The sequence below is a fragment of the Tribolium madens genome, unplaced genomic scaffold, assembly GCF_015345945.1.
Source record: "Tribolium madens isolate multiple individuals breed KSU strain unplaced genomic scaffold, Tmad_KSU_1.1 Scaffold_7;HRSCAF=85;Tcas5.2_LG10, whole genome shotgun sequence".
Lineage (NCBI taxonomy): Eukaryota > Metazoa > Arthropoda > Insecta > Coleoptera > Tenebrionidae > Tribolium > Tribolium madens.
In genome coordinates this window covers 7,259,950-7,278,414 of record NW_025401050.1, presented here as the reverse complement: position 1 = coordinate 7,278,414, position 18,465 = coordinate 7,259,950, and the positions used below count along the sequence as shown (strand labels likewise).

Below are 18,465 nucleotides of genomic sequence, written 5' to 3'. Positions count from 1 at the left end.
TTTTTAGGACACTCTATAGTTAAACATTTCGAAAATGTTTTTTCCCACGACCATATACGAAAGTAACTGTTTCCATCCAGCGAATTAACTATAAAAGTTGACATCGAACGAATCGATTATTCTCCTAACGACACGTGTATGTTATGAAAATAACGTAAGAGGTTGTGTGATTGGCGGAGAGCCCTAGGCGCCTCTGGCAAATTGTGCGTGATTTGCTGTTTGTTGGCCATGTGCATTGCTTTTGACTTTTATTTTCTTCATTCTTCAAAATTAACGTAAAGTTTTGTAAATAAAAACACCGACTATTCAAACCTAAATCAGTAAATATTTAATATTAATAAACGCTTAATTTAATAACTGTCAATCCTCATTGATATTATCATCTTTATTGAAAGTGTCTAACGCAAGTGAAGCTTCCCACTTGTGCGTTATTTGTCACTTTCCGTGCTCGTTATGTAATATACTATAAAACCAATGATGCCTTCTAACTTTTTCTACGTTCATATAAAATTATAAAAAAAACAATAACTCAAAAGTAGTAGTAAAAAGACATTCTGTTTTGATAAACAGTGTGTGTTTATTTTTATATATTTTAATTTTTAGTACAATTAAATATATACGCTAGAATATTATTGATTTGTCTCCCAATGAGATCGATTCTGTGTCAAAGCTGCTAATAATAAAAGACCTTAAATTAACCCAGAAACCAGAACAAATTTGTATCCAAAGTAGTAAAAACTTTTTATTCACAATCATAACAATTAAATATATACGCTAGAATATTATTGATTTGTCTCCCAATGAGATCGATTCTGTGTCAAAGCTGCTAATAATAAAAGACCTTAAATTAACCCAGAAACCAGAACAAATTTGTATCCAAAGTAGTAAAAACGTTTTATTCACAATCATAAAGTAATTATCAAATTGTCTTACATGTGAAAAGTTAGCAAGAATAACATTTCAACTTCATTTAAAATTTGATATGTTGGAAAGTGGTCACTTCCTTATCAGTTGATATGAAATATGACAACTTAGGTTAAGAAATGGCCACTTCCCAACCCGAAAACTAATAAGGAAGTGACCATTTCCTAACCTGAACTGTCATATGTCATGTTTTTCAAAATATGATAAATTCTTTATTGGCTTTTTGTTCTTTAAAAAGCATGATTGTGAATAAAGTAGTATACAAAGATTGTGGTTGTTGCTTCTATAGTGCTTTGCCTTATTGCTAACCGCGGCGCTTTGCACCTCCCACTTCGGTATGTAATCTACTATTACTTCAACTTAACATATTTTCCTTTCGTAAAGTCAGTAAAAATACCACACCAGTCAATTAACTTTTTTCAACTTCTGCCATTTTTAGGCTATCAGATCTAAAATTAATAAATAATTGGTAAAATCATATCAATTTGTAAAAAACAATGTAATCCGATACACTTCGAATAGTAGACTTCATGATTATTGTCTTACGTTTTTCGTCTTCTGAGCAACAAATAAAGGTAAAAACAACTAAAAAACCTAGCTTATTTATTGTTAGGTTTTAAATAAATCGCGTCATGACGTAATGAAGGGTATTTTGGCTAAATTACACCACTTAGACTAAGAAAATTACTTGATTAATTATGCATTAAATTCAACTAAAACTATCCACTTATACTGTAGGTTGATCTGTTTCTAAACTCGATCCAACAAACCATTATAGCCCCGCCACACAAATAAATTAATTAATTTTGAGCAGTGATAATTAATACAACTGGCAATTTACTCAACAGTCATTCATTAATAATATCTTCATTCCAATTGGCAGCAACAATGGAATTTTTAAATTATTGTATATTTGAGCTGTTGTATTACATCTCCAGACGCATTAACCGCTCTTAAAACACGAGATAATGAGACCACAGTAAGGCAAAGTAATAAAATGTGAATCTAAATTGCCCTAAAGTCACCCCATTCATGAGGTTTATTTCCACCCGTACACTTTATAACAGGTTTAGAGTTCTCATTTTGTCGACATGTTCCTTAATGTAAATAAAACCTAGAGCGGTTGTACTCGTGTACAACATTACACTATTATTAAGTGTAACAGCGTCTGTCTTTATGGCCTTAGATGTTATTTCACTGTGATTGTTATTCGATCTATATCTCTTTAGGTTGTTATTCTTATTAACCTTGCGATTCAACTAACAACCTCTGCTTTTGTAATTTGAGTTCAAGAAACTCGTTGGTCATTACGAAGACTTAGAAGGATCTACCTTAATGAGATTAAAACCAGAACATTTCAAAGCGCTTATTAATTCACACTGCTGTGTAATTATCCGCAAAAACTCTCTCCCCAAAGTTGAAAAAACACACTTCTTGGATTCAATCCTAGAATAACTTCAGGTAAAACAAAATCAACACTACGCTTTTCAGACTTCGTAATCAGAGTGTTTTTACGATTCTGGACACAAGCTGTAAAAAAATAAAACGAAGCGGTGTTTCGATCGCCCAATTTTCTTTAGAAGGTTTCACAATCCAATAAGTGAGTCTGAGTCAAAAGATTATTGGAAGGATAATGCATGAGTTCTATTCGCAACAAGGTTAAGAGGTGGGAGAAAGTAAAATAAGATTACAGTTTACGATTTTTTATTTTTAAGTAATATTCAATTTAAAAAATAATCGAGTTATTTAGGCGTGTTAGCTAACCTAACAAAATATAGTAAACTCACTGTGTCAAATTTAAAAAAAACGAGAACCTGCAGGTGTCTTATTTATGTAGTTTTCTTCTCTTTTCTAAGTTACTTAAATTTTTTCCTATTTCTTCTTCCTTTCAACACACAGGGTGTTCGATCCAAGTCGCCCCCGCAGATAACACCTAAACTTACTTTCAAAAACTAATTTTTCAAATAAAACTATTCATTCCTCGTTTTCTTAGTAAATGCATCAAATTTTTTTGGCACGTCCGGTGTAGTCGGAAATGCTACCAAATTTAGTTTTTCATGTGGAACACCTTGAAAAACAACTGAGACGAATAGGTTCGCTTCTTAAAACTAAAAAACCTGTGGTTGAAGAACAAGAAAATAGAAATCTGTTCTGTTATCAGTCGAAAAAAATTGAAGAGTTTCCATAAGAGAACTCGCTCATCAACGACAAATTAAATTTGTCAAACCAAAAATAAAACTATATCCAAGCATTTTTTTATTCACACCTTTTCTTTAAAATTAAAAATCAAGCTACACAACCAATTTCCTTATACAATTCTAAGATTTAAGATGTTTTTTGATAGCATTGTGTTACGCAAAATGTATTACAGTATTTTTCATGTCAATTATTATTTTTGAAGGAAAAAAACATAGGTGTTCCATTTGAAAAACTAAATTTGGTAGCATTTCCGGCAACACCGGATGTGTTAAAAAAATTTGATACATTTATTAAGAAAGCCAAGAATGAATATTATTACTTAAATATTTACTTTCTGAAAAAAAGAAGTAAGTTTACGTGTTATCAGCCGGGGCGACGTGAACCCAACACCCTGTATATTTTCATTAATTTTATAAAAAGCCAATAATAATAAACACATTATCACACTAAATGTATAATTCTCACATTTTAAATACAAAAATTTATTTTTCAGAACACGAACCCTTGTCTTTTTCTCATAATTTGTTTTTTTTATTTAATTTTTTAACTACATATTTTATGTATTTTGTTTTATTATAGAAGCTCATAATTTGTTTTTTTTTATTTAATTTTTTAACTACATATTTTATGTATTTTGTTTTATTATAGAAGCTAATATCTTTTGTATGAACACAGTAAATATGTAAAATTAAAATAAAATTAAAATTTACTGAAAAAATCCTGGATTCCCTATTAAAATTTATACGAAAAACAATCAATAATGCCCCCCACTTTCAAAAACTTTCACAGCAAAGCCATTTTAAATAAATTCAACACACCACTTTTTTATTTCTTCTTTCTCTTACATACCTTTTTTTCTATGTGTTGAATTTTCCATTAAAAAAATTGTAATTTTTAAAAGGATTTACAACGTGACATGTTGCAATAAATTCGTCAAAAATATGTGCAGCAAAGCGTTACATTAAAATCATTGACAGCAATTTTAATAACCATCAATGGCAGTTGGAAATTAACATTGAATCCAATTAATTCAACTAAATCTGCTTTCACCAATAATTCGAAATCGTCAATTATTTTTAAAAATAGTTTTTCCTGTTGCCTGCCTCATTATATGCTCCGAATTGTTAATAGTAGGGGTCCCCTATCGACCGGTAAAATAAACCGAACGACCTACAAATCGCTTTAATAAGTGTGGTGACACTTAAATGGACCGAAGAAATCTGTCAAGCTAACAATCGTAGAATTTGAGTCAAACGGCCGTAATTTCACTTGACGTTGTTATTTGCTCTGTTGAGTTCGAAATTATACTCGGCCATTAAATTCCATTTGAACAATTCACTCATGAAGCACAGGAAACTACTCTGTGTACGTTAAAATAATGTCCTTGTGACTTATAGATTAAATATCCTGGTCACTAGTCGGTACAAAATTATTTTTCTAACCGATTTTGACAAACTATTATTATACTCTTCGGTGGGTTTAATACTTGGGTGAGCTTTCATCTCACAAGGGATGCATTCCTGCGATTTCACCGGCAAACGCATTGAAAATAAAATTTAATAATGGAATTCTAAAACTTCTTTATTTTGACAAGATTCCATTTCCGCCAAAAAACATATTTAACAATGTTGACAACGTCGCAGAAAAGTAGTTATTTAGGATAAACAGTTTTGTTGAAATATTTTTCAACAAATAGCTCACTGAAATTACTACAAAGGATGAGTCATTCGAATTTGCTGTTTCGAAACTAACAAAATTAAATAAAAAATTACTATTGTTGCCCTCATTAGTCGCACCAGAACAAAATTTAACTGTGCCAAGTGAGTGAAACAACACTAAAATTTTAACTAATTTTGGAAATTTGAAACTAAATTCATTAATTTAAAAAAATAACTAAAGTCCATTTTGTTTCCATACGGAAAAATGTTTTATTTGCATCCCCAAAACATTTCTTTCTAAGTAAACTAAAATCATGATGAATAAATCTGCAATTTTTATACAGGATGCGCCAGAACTAGCGCCCCAGAGAAAAAGGCCTTGTGAGATAAGATACCAGGAACAAAAAAAATGTTAAAAAATTCTATTTATAAAAATTTCGAAGTTATGAGAGTTTAAATTTTGCACTTTGACTCCATTTATTGCTGTTACAAAAATAATTTTCCAAGATTTTTTACTAAAAGCTATTAGAAGAGGAAACAAAAAAGCTGTATCCTAAATTGTAACTCTGTTTAATGTTATTTGTGGCTTATATTGGAAAAATTTTTAAATCTTTTCTAAATAATGATAATGATAATGATTGTCCCTTAACTTAATAATTATTAACAAACATATACAAGATCATCAGTATCATTAAATATACATAAAAAATGTCAACTGTCAAAAATAAATGTCAAATATTGTGACAGATAAAAGAAATTAACATTTTTTCCACGTTCCTGGTGTCTTATCTTACTTGAATTTTTTCTCTAGGACGCGAGTTCTGACACACCCTATATGTATTACTTAAATAATTATTTATACCCATCTTTAATCGGAAAAAATCATTAAAAAAAGTGTTTTGGAAAATGCGAATAACAATTACTTTCATAGCTCTTTATACTAAAAATGCAAATTCGATAAAGATAAAGTTAAATTAAAATAAACACGTTTCAATAACAATTTTCATATGACTAGAAAATCGCAAAACAACATAAAACTGATCATACATGCAAGGTCATAGAAGGCTGGTTTTACAACTTATATTTGAATTGAATACAGAAGTAGTTCCAGCTCAACGTTTTAGTTTTATGCAAAATTTCAAGTTCTTTCTAGAAACGTATGAATCACACTGTATATAATCAATTTTTTAACACCATAAAATTGATTAGATATGCTGAGAGCAGTTTGTTAGAATGATTTCTGAGTCACTAAACATTTTGTTTAAAAAAATACAAATTTACTTCTTTATACTTCGTATATTTGTCACTATGAGAGCTTCATTTAATGAAAATAGAGCTCAAAGTACAATGTAACGCTTTATTTTTAGAAAAAATAAACTCTGAATCTAACTTGTAATTAAATAAATATTTAGATCAGTAAAACTGACCACTGTTATTATTGCTATTATTAGATAGATGTCTTAATGGGTTGTAAAATACACTTCGACTTGTTCCATTTGTTTATACTTTTATGTTACATAAACCAGACTTATTCAAAAAAAAACTAAATCGTTCTCTAATTACAAATTGCAATTTCCCGAATCATCAAATTTGCATAAATCTGCAATAAAAACAGTAGAAAACAGTAATTAGACGTAAACTCCATAAACAACAACTTTTTCTAATCAACAATTCCAAACCTATTTAACATTCTCACTGAATTTTAATTCAATTTACGTAACAATATACCTCCACAAAGTTAACTGCCGTACAAGATGAAACTTTTTCAGTTTTCAGCATAGTGTATAATTAACTGTCACTTTTCTCGAGGAAGTAGCGCCACACAATGAAATTTTCATAACACAATAACTCCCTCTAAGCTCTTCTTTCTTAAAAATTTTTCATTAATTTAAAACTACAACCTCCGCAAACTAGAAAAAAACTGTGACTAAGTTTGACCTAGCAAACAATAATTAGTAACGATTTTCCGTCAAAGCACGATTTATTAAGCAAATTTAAATTTAGTTCTAGTTTTAATTAATTTTAATTCATCATCCTTATCGATTTAAACCAGATTTCGGGCATATGTTTTTGATAATGTCGACCAGGTTTACGGACATTAGAAAAATTAGTTCCACGTTGGGTATTACAATGCTATTAATTACAAGTTAATGTTAATCGATTTTAACTGCAAATGTGATTTATAAGTTATGGACCTGTTGAGTCACGTCACCGATTTTGGTGGGAGATTTTAAATAAACCATTTTTTAACGTTGGTAGAGGCCTTTCTGCGGTTATCAAATTCAACTAATAGAGAAACTAATTGAAGAATCTTCTAATTGTCACATTGTATCACCCAATTAAGCCGACATAGCCTTGAAAATGCTTTCATTCGACTCATTCGAACGTTAATAATTTCATTTTCAGCACGTTTTGGTAAATCCTCGATTAAAAAGAGGTTATTTTCGTGGATAAACAAAACAGTAATTGGTGAAAAAATCGAAACTTCATTAAATTAGAATCGACATGCCACGAACACACCCATGGCTGTGTTGACTGACCCCGGTCGATTCGTTGGGTGAGTCAGCTTGGGGCTGGTCAATACAACACCTGTCCCAGGAATAAAAATTCAAAACGGAGTTTAGCGCGTTTCCGGCTTGGTACTGGATATTTTATGTTTGTATCGTAGGGAAAGTGAGCCGTAATTCTATCGAGGGGAGAGAGGGACACCCTCAAGTTGGCATCAACCGGAAAATGATAATTTGGCTCAACAAAACGAAATTTTTCAAGAGAAAAAGTACATCAGTAGATGAAATCAGGCAAATTATAATATTTGAACATAATCCCATCTATAGATCAAACATCATTCCATCAATTACATAAAACATAAACCCTAAAAAATAAACATATTTCAAGCATATACAGGCTGTTCCATTTTTATTGTCACAAATTTAAATAGGTGGTAGAATATTCAATTTTAAGATAAAAGTTTTCTATGAACATGTATTGAAAAATAATATATAAGGGAGCTACACTCCCTGAAAGGGGTGCATTTTTAATGGATTTTCTCCAATATTTCAGAAACCATTTTAAATAAAATTACAAAATTTGGTACAGTTAATTACCTTTAAGTCGAAATTTTTAATCAGGGGGGTTTAGAATAAAAAATACTCTTAACTATTTTGGCTGAAGTTTCTTGTCACTTTCAGCAACAAAATTCTAAATTCTACAGTTTCTCAAGAAAAAAAGGACTCTTGCGTTTTCTCGATACAACTTACCGTTTTTGACTAAAACCATTTTAACATTTAAGTTACAGTTGTTTTGTTGTGTTCTTTTTTCGGAAAAAATTTGGTCGAAAATTATATTATTTTTGCTTTTTTAAACGTTTTAGCATATTTTGACGATAAAAACTCAAATTTTGAATGAGACTTCATTAAGACAGGATAAAAAATCACAAAATCAAATCGTTAATGATGTTATTTTTCACTTTCTCAAGCGTTTAAGAAAGTTCTTCAGTCAGAAATGCAATTTTTTGCAAAATGTTATCCAAATCAGTCGAAAAATCTATAAACATTGTAATACATTTTTGAGATAATAAACTGAGTTTTTTCGCCAAAACAGACCAAAACTTACCAAATTAGGTCAAAAATGATAAAAATTAATTATTTTTGGCGTTTCAATTATTTTTGGAGCTTTTTAGTAAAAAATTTTGCTCAAAAAGGCCAAAAAATTACTACATTAGATCGAAAATTATGCTACTTTTCACATTTTCGAGAATAAAAGCATGTTTTTGAGATAAAAACTTCTTTTTTTGCAAAAGTTTGGTAAAATAGGCCACAAAATCACTAAATTTAAGTCAAATTACTATTTAAGTCTGTTTCACTAGATTTAGTTTGGTGACCTATAAACCTACTTTTTTCAAAAAAATTTATTCACAAGCAAAAAATCACCAAGTTAGTGCTCCTTTTAGAGTGTTTAACATGTTTTTTTGAGTTAAAAGCTGTTTTTTTTACAGATTTCTGCAAAATTTTAGCAAAAATTGACCGAATTTGGTCAAAAATGATATTATTTTTGACTTTTTCAGTTAAAAAGCACTTTTTCTTCGTGACATTTTGCTCAAACAAGCTAAGAAATCTCCTAATTAGATAGAAAATGGTGTTTTCTGTCCATTTAATTTAATTGTTTTTGATCAAAACATGCCCAAAAATCAATTAAGTAAAAATTATTATTTTTTTTAAGTAAAATGTGACCCAAATGGGCCATAAAATTAGCAAATTAAGTTGAATATGATATATTTTTGGTATATTTTTTAAGCTGGGGTTAGGACTAACTAACTATTTTAGCTGAAATTTCTTGCCACTTTCAGCAACAAAATTCGAAATTCCACCAATTTCACAAAAAAGGTCTCCTGCGTTTTTTCGATACAACCCCATTAAAAAATGCACCCTTTTCGGAGAGTGTAGCTCCCTTACATAACATTTTTTGATACATGTTTATAAGAAACTTTTGTCTTAAAATTGAATGTTCTTTTACCTATTCAAATTTGTGACAATAGAAACGGAACAGCCTGTATGTTTTTTATTTGAAACAGTGAATAGATAAAAGCTAAAATAAATAAAGAAATCAACAAATACATAAATAAATAAATATATACGTAAAAGCTCTACAACTAGATAATCTAAAGTAAGGCTAAATTTCGCTTTGTTCCATTTTTCTTTGGTTTAGTTTATCAAAAAGTACTTAGTTAACGTCAAGGTATTTGTAAAGTGTGAAACAAGATGATTAAACTTCCATTAACTGCATTTCTTTTTAAATTAGACTTAGAAGAAACAAAGGCTTATGAATCATCCTGTAGTTAAGATAAAATTCCTTTTTACCAGAATGCTAGAGGAAAATTAATTTAGGTCAAAATTTACTCTAAAAAGAAATAAAAAACAGTGCCCACTGTGAAGTTCTAATTTTTCTGTTTTTTTGAATAGTAAAAACTTAAACTAGCAAATAGACCATCTTGTCTTTATGATTTTGAAAAATTCTGCAATTTTTTACTACCACTATTATTAAGATTCTGCATTTTTGCAAATTAGATAATAAACCGATTTCTTTTTGCAATTATTATTTTTATCACTTGTAACAAATTAAGTGTCAATTTAGTCACACCCCGAAAATTCATTAGCATTATTTACGAGCAATCATATTCCACTTCCATTGTTACGGTTTCAGTTATTTTAATAAAAGCATTTTTATGACCCATGAACTAACAACTGAAAAATAAAACAACCGTTGAAATACGCATTACTGCAAAACGCAAAATATTTCAGCGATTTAATATAAAAAAATATCAATTTAGTAGGTGAAAACTTCGGTTGAATGCTTTCATGAGTATTATACAAAACAACTATTGTTCCAAACTAGATAAAATCTGAATTTCTATAAAGTTGAATTATTATTAGAGAATTAAAAAGCGGAGTCAAATTAAGGCCGTAGTGTAGTTCGGGGTTTCGCATGTCGCATTAGTGAAATCTTTTTGTGGTATGGGTTAGACAGAGTTAGACTTGTGCGACGAAAGAGAACAAGTAACTCTTCGGCACTCTATCCTTGTCTGACCCTTCTACCGTAACAAAAATAATGTTCGTGACAAGTCGGGTTGTAGGACGATTGTATTTTTCTAATTATTTGTTTATTTAAAATATAAACATACAGCTGTCAACGAATGTTCAATTAAAAAATATCCATTATGCTTTGGGCGGTGAATGAGTTTTGTTAAAATGTTTTATAAATTCGGTAGAGCAAGACAAAATGCCCCTTTTTCCCCGATATTTACGATTTTTTATATTTTTTTTCTATTTAAAATATTGGAACAAACGGACCGTGGGAATTATTATCCATGTTTTACCCACTAAATCCCAAAATCTAAATCTATTTCGATCAGGGCCGCCGCAAGAGGTTCAACGCCTGCGTGCAAATTTGAATTTGGCGCCCCCATTTTTTGTTAATAAAGTATGAGTATTCCTTTGTACCTATAAAAAATATATTCACAGAGTTTTGTTAAGATTAAAAACTAAAGAGAATTTTTATTAAATTTGTTTATAAAGAAGTGTCAATAAATCAAAGTAATTAATTAAAAAGTATTTAAAATGTTGTTTTCTAGAGTTGTAAATAATCAAATAAGTATTACATTGAAAATTTTACTTAAAAAAACTGTACTTTTCTAAATTTCATACTACCTATACAGTCCCGTTTAATCAAATTTGATAAGACCAAGAAGAGGACCAACGCTACGAAATAAAAATTCGGTTCAAGCGGAACAAAGAATTTATATATTTTTAAGCTTTTATTTGAATGATATTTTGTAAAATGAAATAATAGATTCTGAACAAAATTTACACTTTTAAAACTCCCCATCATTTATTTTGTTTAAAATATCAACTCAAATTGTGATGAAAACAACTAATACGATTTTGTAAAGGCATGTAAAGGAATTTTATGGGTAGTAGCAATATTCCAAGAATCATCTTCAAATATTTTCATCAGAGTATAAAAAAGTCTACAGATATGATACCAAAATTGTTTAACTGCATCTATTCTGCTAGAAAAAAATTAAATTTCATGAAATAATTTGAAAAAGTGATATAGTTTCATAGGAAACTTTACTACTTGTCACTTGCCTCCGCACCCCTAATTAGAGTACACAATTTGTAATATCACCAATAGATTCATTCAAATTACTTCAGATGTAATCTTTTGTAAATTTATGTCCACCGGTTACTGAGACAATGGAAAAAAAAGATCTTTTAGCTTTTTTTTTGGCTCACTTAGGAATCATTTCTGAACATAGGTCTTTAGATTTTTTTTTCTTCTTTTGACGTAGGAGACCTGCCCCCAAAATCTTTCAATATTTTTTCCGGACATCTGGACTTCCAGTATGATGACTTTCTCCGCATATTGTGTTGTAGTTTGTTTTAAATTATGTTTATGTATTTTAATTTTGCATCTTTTGTTGTTTGAGTAATTCAATTTTTTTATTTATGATTTTATTAAAATTTGTTGCTCGTCTGGCGCCCCCTGGATATAGCGCCCGCGTGCGCCGCACGCCCTGCACCCCCGTTTGTGGCGGCCCTGATTTCGATAATAAATAAAAGATTAAAAGGTATAATTGGAACACCTTGCAGAGTACATTTTAAGACAAGTAAAGTACCGCCTTAATAATGTATTATTAATTTTGATTTAACTTTCATCTAAATCCTTTGACGAAAGCTTTACTTTACTAGCTACTTTTAATAAAAGAAAAAGTTTTTTTTTGTGAAAGAAATGTGATAAAAGGGTTGAACTATTGATTTTCCCACAGCTATATAAAATAAATTGTACAAAAGAGATAAATTTTGTCAAAATCGAGCACCTGTGTATTAATGCAAATGAGACAATAAATTTTTCGTGTTGCGATATTCCCAACAGCGACCATTAAATGCTTCCATGTCTAAAAAGCGGATCTCCACTCCACAGACTCAATGACATAAAAGAGCGCATCTTCCGGTAGATTTCTAACAGTATTTTAATGACGAAACACAATTCGACATAAAACTGTTGTTTTTCGCTGAATTTCGATGATGTGCACGAATATTGGAACGCTGATTTTGCTTGGTTTCGACGAAAACGTAGTCAAACCGCCAGAATGTGTGATGCGGAGTTACACAAAAATAAGTGTTGAAGCGGAATAGTGATTCGATATGGTGGCGGTAACGAGATGATAATGCGAAGCTTCCGGCAATCTGTGACGACCTGGATGACAATGGTGGACCGAGTCCGATTTCAATCCAAATCCACTGTTTAAAGTTCAAGTTCATTAAATAAATTTATGAAAAAATTGCAGTTTGATGGATTCAGTCCCATTTTCATTATAAAATAACATTCTATTTAATTTTCGCGAAGTGACACATTTCGCAGATGATCCATTTTTCGCTTGAATTTGTGGCCTCTGGGGAGCGTCAGAGACGCGAACGTATTATTATTTTTAATTTTGACTAATTATATTGCGAACTCTTTTGTGTAGAATGTTGACGACCTAGAATAATGCCACAACGAAAATTGAGTGCTGTTGTAAATTGATACTAATACAATGGAGATATAATTTAATTAAAATTGAGGGAAGTTGATATTGGATGGGGTTTGAGAACTAATATCGGTACCTACGATGTCTCAATTTAACTATAAAAGAATTTTATTCGATTTTAGTGATATTTTGTTTCCAGCGGCTGAATTACTAGTTTAGCCATTGTAGCACTTCTCAAGACCTGAATTTTGTATAGTGGTAGCTTTTTCTTTTAAATTTTTTCCTATTTCGATTTTTTCATTTTCACATAAAAATTACTATGTATTTGCATTTGAACTTTTGTTAATATCGCTTTAGAATCTAAAATTCTTTTTTTATTTTTTTTTGTGTTTTGTTTTTTGACCATTCAATTACGAATAAATAAAGTAATATCTATTTCAAATTGCCACGGTTAGATAGTTTCTAAAAACAGTTTTTCAGGTATTGATTTTTTGTAAGAAATATTTACCCACAGCAATTTGAAACAGATATTTTAATTTATTTTTATTTTTCTTATTTTAAATCTTCCACTTTGACTTTTTTACGTAGTCCTTTTTAATTTTTATAGTTTTTTATTTCTCACAAAAATTCTTTCTTGCATTTTTGTTTTTTTAATTTTCCCCTTCATAATTATCTATTTTTTCATTTATTTTATTATCTATTTATTATTATATTATTTTATTTATCTATTTTTTCATTTATTTTATTATCTATTTATTATTATATTATTTTATTTATCTATTTTTTCATTTATTATAGTTTTTGTTTGTTTAGCACAAGTACTTGCTAAATTTTAATTTTTAGTTTCATAGAATCTTTGGTTTAATTTATGAAAATTTATTTAAAACCGTTTGAATCTTTTCAGTGTTGATTAGCTTTTTCAGCAATGTTCAACGAGTATTTTCTCTTTTCCTGTTTTGTTGATAAGTGGTTTTCATACTTTTTTTTCTCAGGAATTAAACTACATATTACTTTTTTATAATACTGCAACATACAGGGTGCGCCAGAACTTGCGCCCAAGAGAAAATTTTCAAGTAAGGTTAGATACCAGGAACATGAAAAAAATGTTTAAAAAATTCTCTGTCAAAAAATTTTGACATTTACTGTTTGACATTTTTTTATATCTATTTAATGATACTGATGATCTTGTATATGTTTTTTTTTTACAATTACTTAGTAAAGGAACAAAAATTTTGCCAATAAAAGCCACAAATAACATTGAACAGAGTTACAATTCAGGATACAGCTTCCTTGTTTCCTCTTTTAATAGTCTATAGCAAAAAAACTTGAAAAATTATTTTTCCAACAGAAATAAATAGTCAAAGTGCAAACTTCAAACCCTCATAACTTCGAAATTTTTATAGATTAAATTTTTTTAACATTTTTTCCATGTTCCTGGTATCTTATCTTATATGGCATTTTTCTCTGGGGCGCGAGTTCTGGCGCACCCTGTATTTATGCACTTTACTCTTTGATTAGGTAAGTTTAGAATTAAGAAGGTTTATTAAATATTTAAATAAAACTCAAAATCCATATTTAATACATATTTTATTAGAAGATATTAAGAAAAATATGTAAAACAAAACTGATAAGATTATTTAACACAAATTCGAAAATAATCAGTAAAATTTAAATCAGAACAAGAATAATATAAATAATTTCCAACATTAAAAATATTACAAAATGTATGGATTTGTCACAATGGATAATTTTGTGTTCGTTTCCATTCAATTTTCAGACTTCAAATTTTTAGTTGGTTTTGCTTTTTTATTTTTAATTTCCTTATTTCACTCTAACATTTGTTAAGAACCTCTTTTTCCCACTTCGAAATTATTTATTTTTTCATACATGAAAGTCTATTTAAAGCATAATTTTATTTTAATTATGTAATGCAATTATGTAACACAAATTAATTACAAATAAATTAAAGCTTTATCTATAATCACAACAAGCATTTTATAAACAATTTTTATCACTCAAATACCACAATATTTGTACAAAAACATTTTGCAAAAAGCCAGAAATACCATCAAAGCACAAACTTTTCGCTTTTTTGGTTTTTACCCAATTAACTATACATAGATTTTTTCACAAAAAAAAAAAACAGTTTATCGCAGCGCAAATTAAATTTCCATGTTTTGGAAGCACACAAAGTCTGAAAAAATTGCCTGAAATTGGTTTAAAATGCAGATGTACACAATTTAATCCCGACCCTCCCTATTTTATTAAGTCAATGGTGTCAAAATTAAACTTATTATCAACCTGACAACTTCAATAACAAATTACACATGCACTGAACGCGTTATTACTTTATGAAAACAAATATCCCACCCAACAAGTGTTGCAAATTCAGTAGTTTTAACATCATTAGTTAGTGTTTGAAGTGTTCATTAAATCATAATTAATTGAAAACTTCGACTTAGTGTTATAATTTAATATTGGCGAACCTGTAGCCCTCCAGAATTCAGAGCGAGTGATCGTAACGCAAACTTACACCACGAGAGCGGTAAAAATAATTTTGCCGCGAAACATCCAAGCGGTATCAAAGTCATTACCACCTGCTCCGGTACGACTTAACCTTGAAGTAGGCGCACCATCAACAAACTTTACCTGAGATAAATCCATATCCATCACAATTTTCTCGACGATGGATTGCGAGTGGACGCAAATAGCCGAAAAAGCTAGTACAAGTCCCACGGAAAAGCACTTTTGCGGCCCCATTATTGCACCAAAAACGCACTACACTCGTAGTTCGTTGACACTAGAGAAGACGGAATCACACACACTATACAACAAACCGAAAGCGACTGAACACACGGCCGCTGAAGGCTCAAAATCCCCTCCTGAATTCGTAAATGCGCGCCGAGAAGAGCGCAAACGCGGCTTGCGCAACGGCGATTTTCCGGGAATCCGGGATGTCCGAAGAAGTCGTGCGAGAATTTGGAAGTGCGGAGGAATTTGGGGGCAAGAGGAAATGCCAGGTTGAAGGAAAAAAAAGAAAAAAAAATCTGTGGCAAACAAATGGTTCAGTTTTAGATGGGCAGTTATTTTGTTACAAACTTGTAAATTTTTCAAATTTTTGCATCCTTTAAACCGAATGTCTGATACACCACTGGTCTTTTTCCAAAGCCTAGCTATTTATAAATTTCAAAAAGTTTCTAATTTAAAAAATACACACGCAACAAATGCTTAAACTATTAATTTTTTAAAAAACTAATTTATGAATAATAAAGTACGATAAAATGCGACGTTTTATCAACAATAAAAAAAAATTGAAATTTTCTTTTAGTTTTGAATTCTACAAAAAAATTTATTTTTTGAAATGCCAACCCACTATAAAACCATTTTTCTCATGAAGGTTATGATATAAGAATTTAAACTTTATATTTAATTTTTTCAAAAACTTTTTTTTACATACAATCACTCAAAAACAAAACTAAATTTCGTTCTCAAATTACGACCACATTTTTTTTTTTTAACCGCTTGGTTTCATATTTATATTCACCCTGTATATATGTTCCAGCATGTTCCAGAGAGTTGGTAAAGTCCCTGTTAAGATATTCATATTAACCCTCTGCATTACTTAAAATTATTTCCTTAGTTTCTGAAATAATTCAGCTTCTTTGACAAAAACAAACTATTAAGAATTTATTACATAAACAAAAAAAATAAAACTTTTACAACTCGACAGAAAGAAGTATAAACTTTAGTGCTATAACATATTTTTAGCGTATTGCAGTTAAAAAATTAAAAAATGAAGAAGTTGGTTAACAGTAAAATTCTTTAAAAATTTAATAAAACACCAAATTTTTTGTTTTGCGTTTTGATATAATTTGAAATGTTATTGTAGCAACAGAAATAGAAAAAACACTCCTCCAGTGGGGTAGATATTAGTGCAATACCGGGATTAAATCTCAACTTTTTAGAAAATATTTCCGTTTGTTATATTTCGAACCACACCCTCCAAATATTTTAACCTAAATAAAAAATTTTACGCCTTCAATTTTACGATAACATAAAATAAACAAGTTTCAATTTCCCATTCTCTCCACCCAAATTTCATTTTATTCCAGGTGACAATATTTCCAATATAGCTTTTCAGTAATAAGAGAAACAAGTCCCTAAGCTAGATAGGAAACAAGAAAAATTGATAAAAGAGAATTCTAGTAAGTAAAATTAATCATGATAGGAAAACACGTCAATACCGAATTAACATTCGCGCAAAATTTAATTGACGGGGATAATTAGTCAAGGATGATGCGTGTTCTAATTAATTAAGACGGGAAATAAGCGAGAAACTTGTGAGAAAGGAATTGATAAGAGATAAAAGAAATATGATCTTTTTCTTGTTGACAACAATATTCTTGTTTCCGTGTCATAGAGTAGAAATAAAACGGTTACTACCGAGAATCAAACTATAAGAAATTTATTGTGAGGAATTGTGACTAAAATGAAATTACGTATTTTGATTTGATTCATAAAGTTAGATGAATAATGTAATGTGTGGAAACTCATTTAATTAATTAATAATCATTTTCAATGACAATTCACTGACTCATACATGAGTATCTAACCGCTGAAATTATTATATGAGAGGTATAGTATCGCCTTGAAAGATTGTGTTTTAGTTTACATCACTGTTTTAAAAACAGACAACTAGAAATTAAAAATATTAAAAATATGTATAACTAAGCGCATAACTAGGTTTACTTTTATACATTTTTATTAAATATAAAGTGACGTTTCGTTATAAATAAATTACACAAGATGCGCCAAAGAGTCATAATAATTTGAAACGAGTTCTATCGCTAAAGTGGAAAATTTTTATGCCCAGAATTACAAAAAAAAACAAGTTAAATAAAGTTTCCTAATGAAATAGAATAAATAAAACGATAAAGCAAATTACTAGAAAAATCGAAAATAATAGTCTCAAAAATTCGAATTATACTTACAATTAAATTGCAAGTCCTCGAAAAATACACTTTAATTAATTTAATAAACAAAATATATTTTCATTTTTAGATACAAAGCAATTTTCCATAATGAGTACTTAGTTACAAAAATAGTAGCTTGATAACAATTAGAGCACTTAAATGAAATAGCCAAATAGGTACATTTCATTACTAACCATGCATTTAACTCAATTAAAACTTGGTCAGACTTGAATAATGTAATTACTCAAAAAAATCCGTTAACGTGACAACAAATAAAAATTTTATTTTTAAAATAAAATAATTCCATAGTTTTAGCCCGACTTCATTAAAATGTAAAATTACTAAAAGGTTTAAATATTTGTTTCCGGAAAGAACAAAAAGCTTGCAGGAGAAAATAATCGATAATTTTAATGAGAATAAATCGTTGACAGGTAGACATGTTGTATTGCAAATTCTCTTCCAGGATAAAATTATTAAAATTTACCAAACTCTGTCTAAACTGAATTCAGACATTCTCATTCATCCCTGATCCCAGTTTGGCCATAACTGCATCTTAAAAACACCCTAATGAGCCCCAGTTCCATTAAATTCGTTAATTCTTTCGCAATTATCAATAATATATCCCACCACTTGCACGTAATTGCCTTTTAGCAAAGTAATAAAATACTTATTACCCGGCAATATA

At 29.5% G+C, this 18,465-nt stretch overlaps 1 protein-coding gene across 4 annotated transcripts in view; it reads right to left on the bottom strand.

Moving 5' to 3' along the window:
- Nucleotides 1-15,663, bottom strand: part of LOC123010265 (fasciclin-1) — an 88,568-nt gene extending 72,905 nt beyond the window's left edge. For all 4 annotated transcript variants that reach the window (XM_044407006.1, XM_044407007.1, XM_044407008.1 and 1 more), the window contains exon 1: nt 15,457-15,663. In XM_044407006.1, the coding sequence (XP_044262941.1) occupies nt 15,457-15,567 (111 nt within the window). In that variant the 5' untranslated portion in view covers nt 15,568-15,663. The remainder of the gene's footprint in view (nt 1-15,456) is intronic.
- Between the last annotated feature and the right edge of the window lie 2,802 nt (nt 15,664-18,465).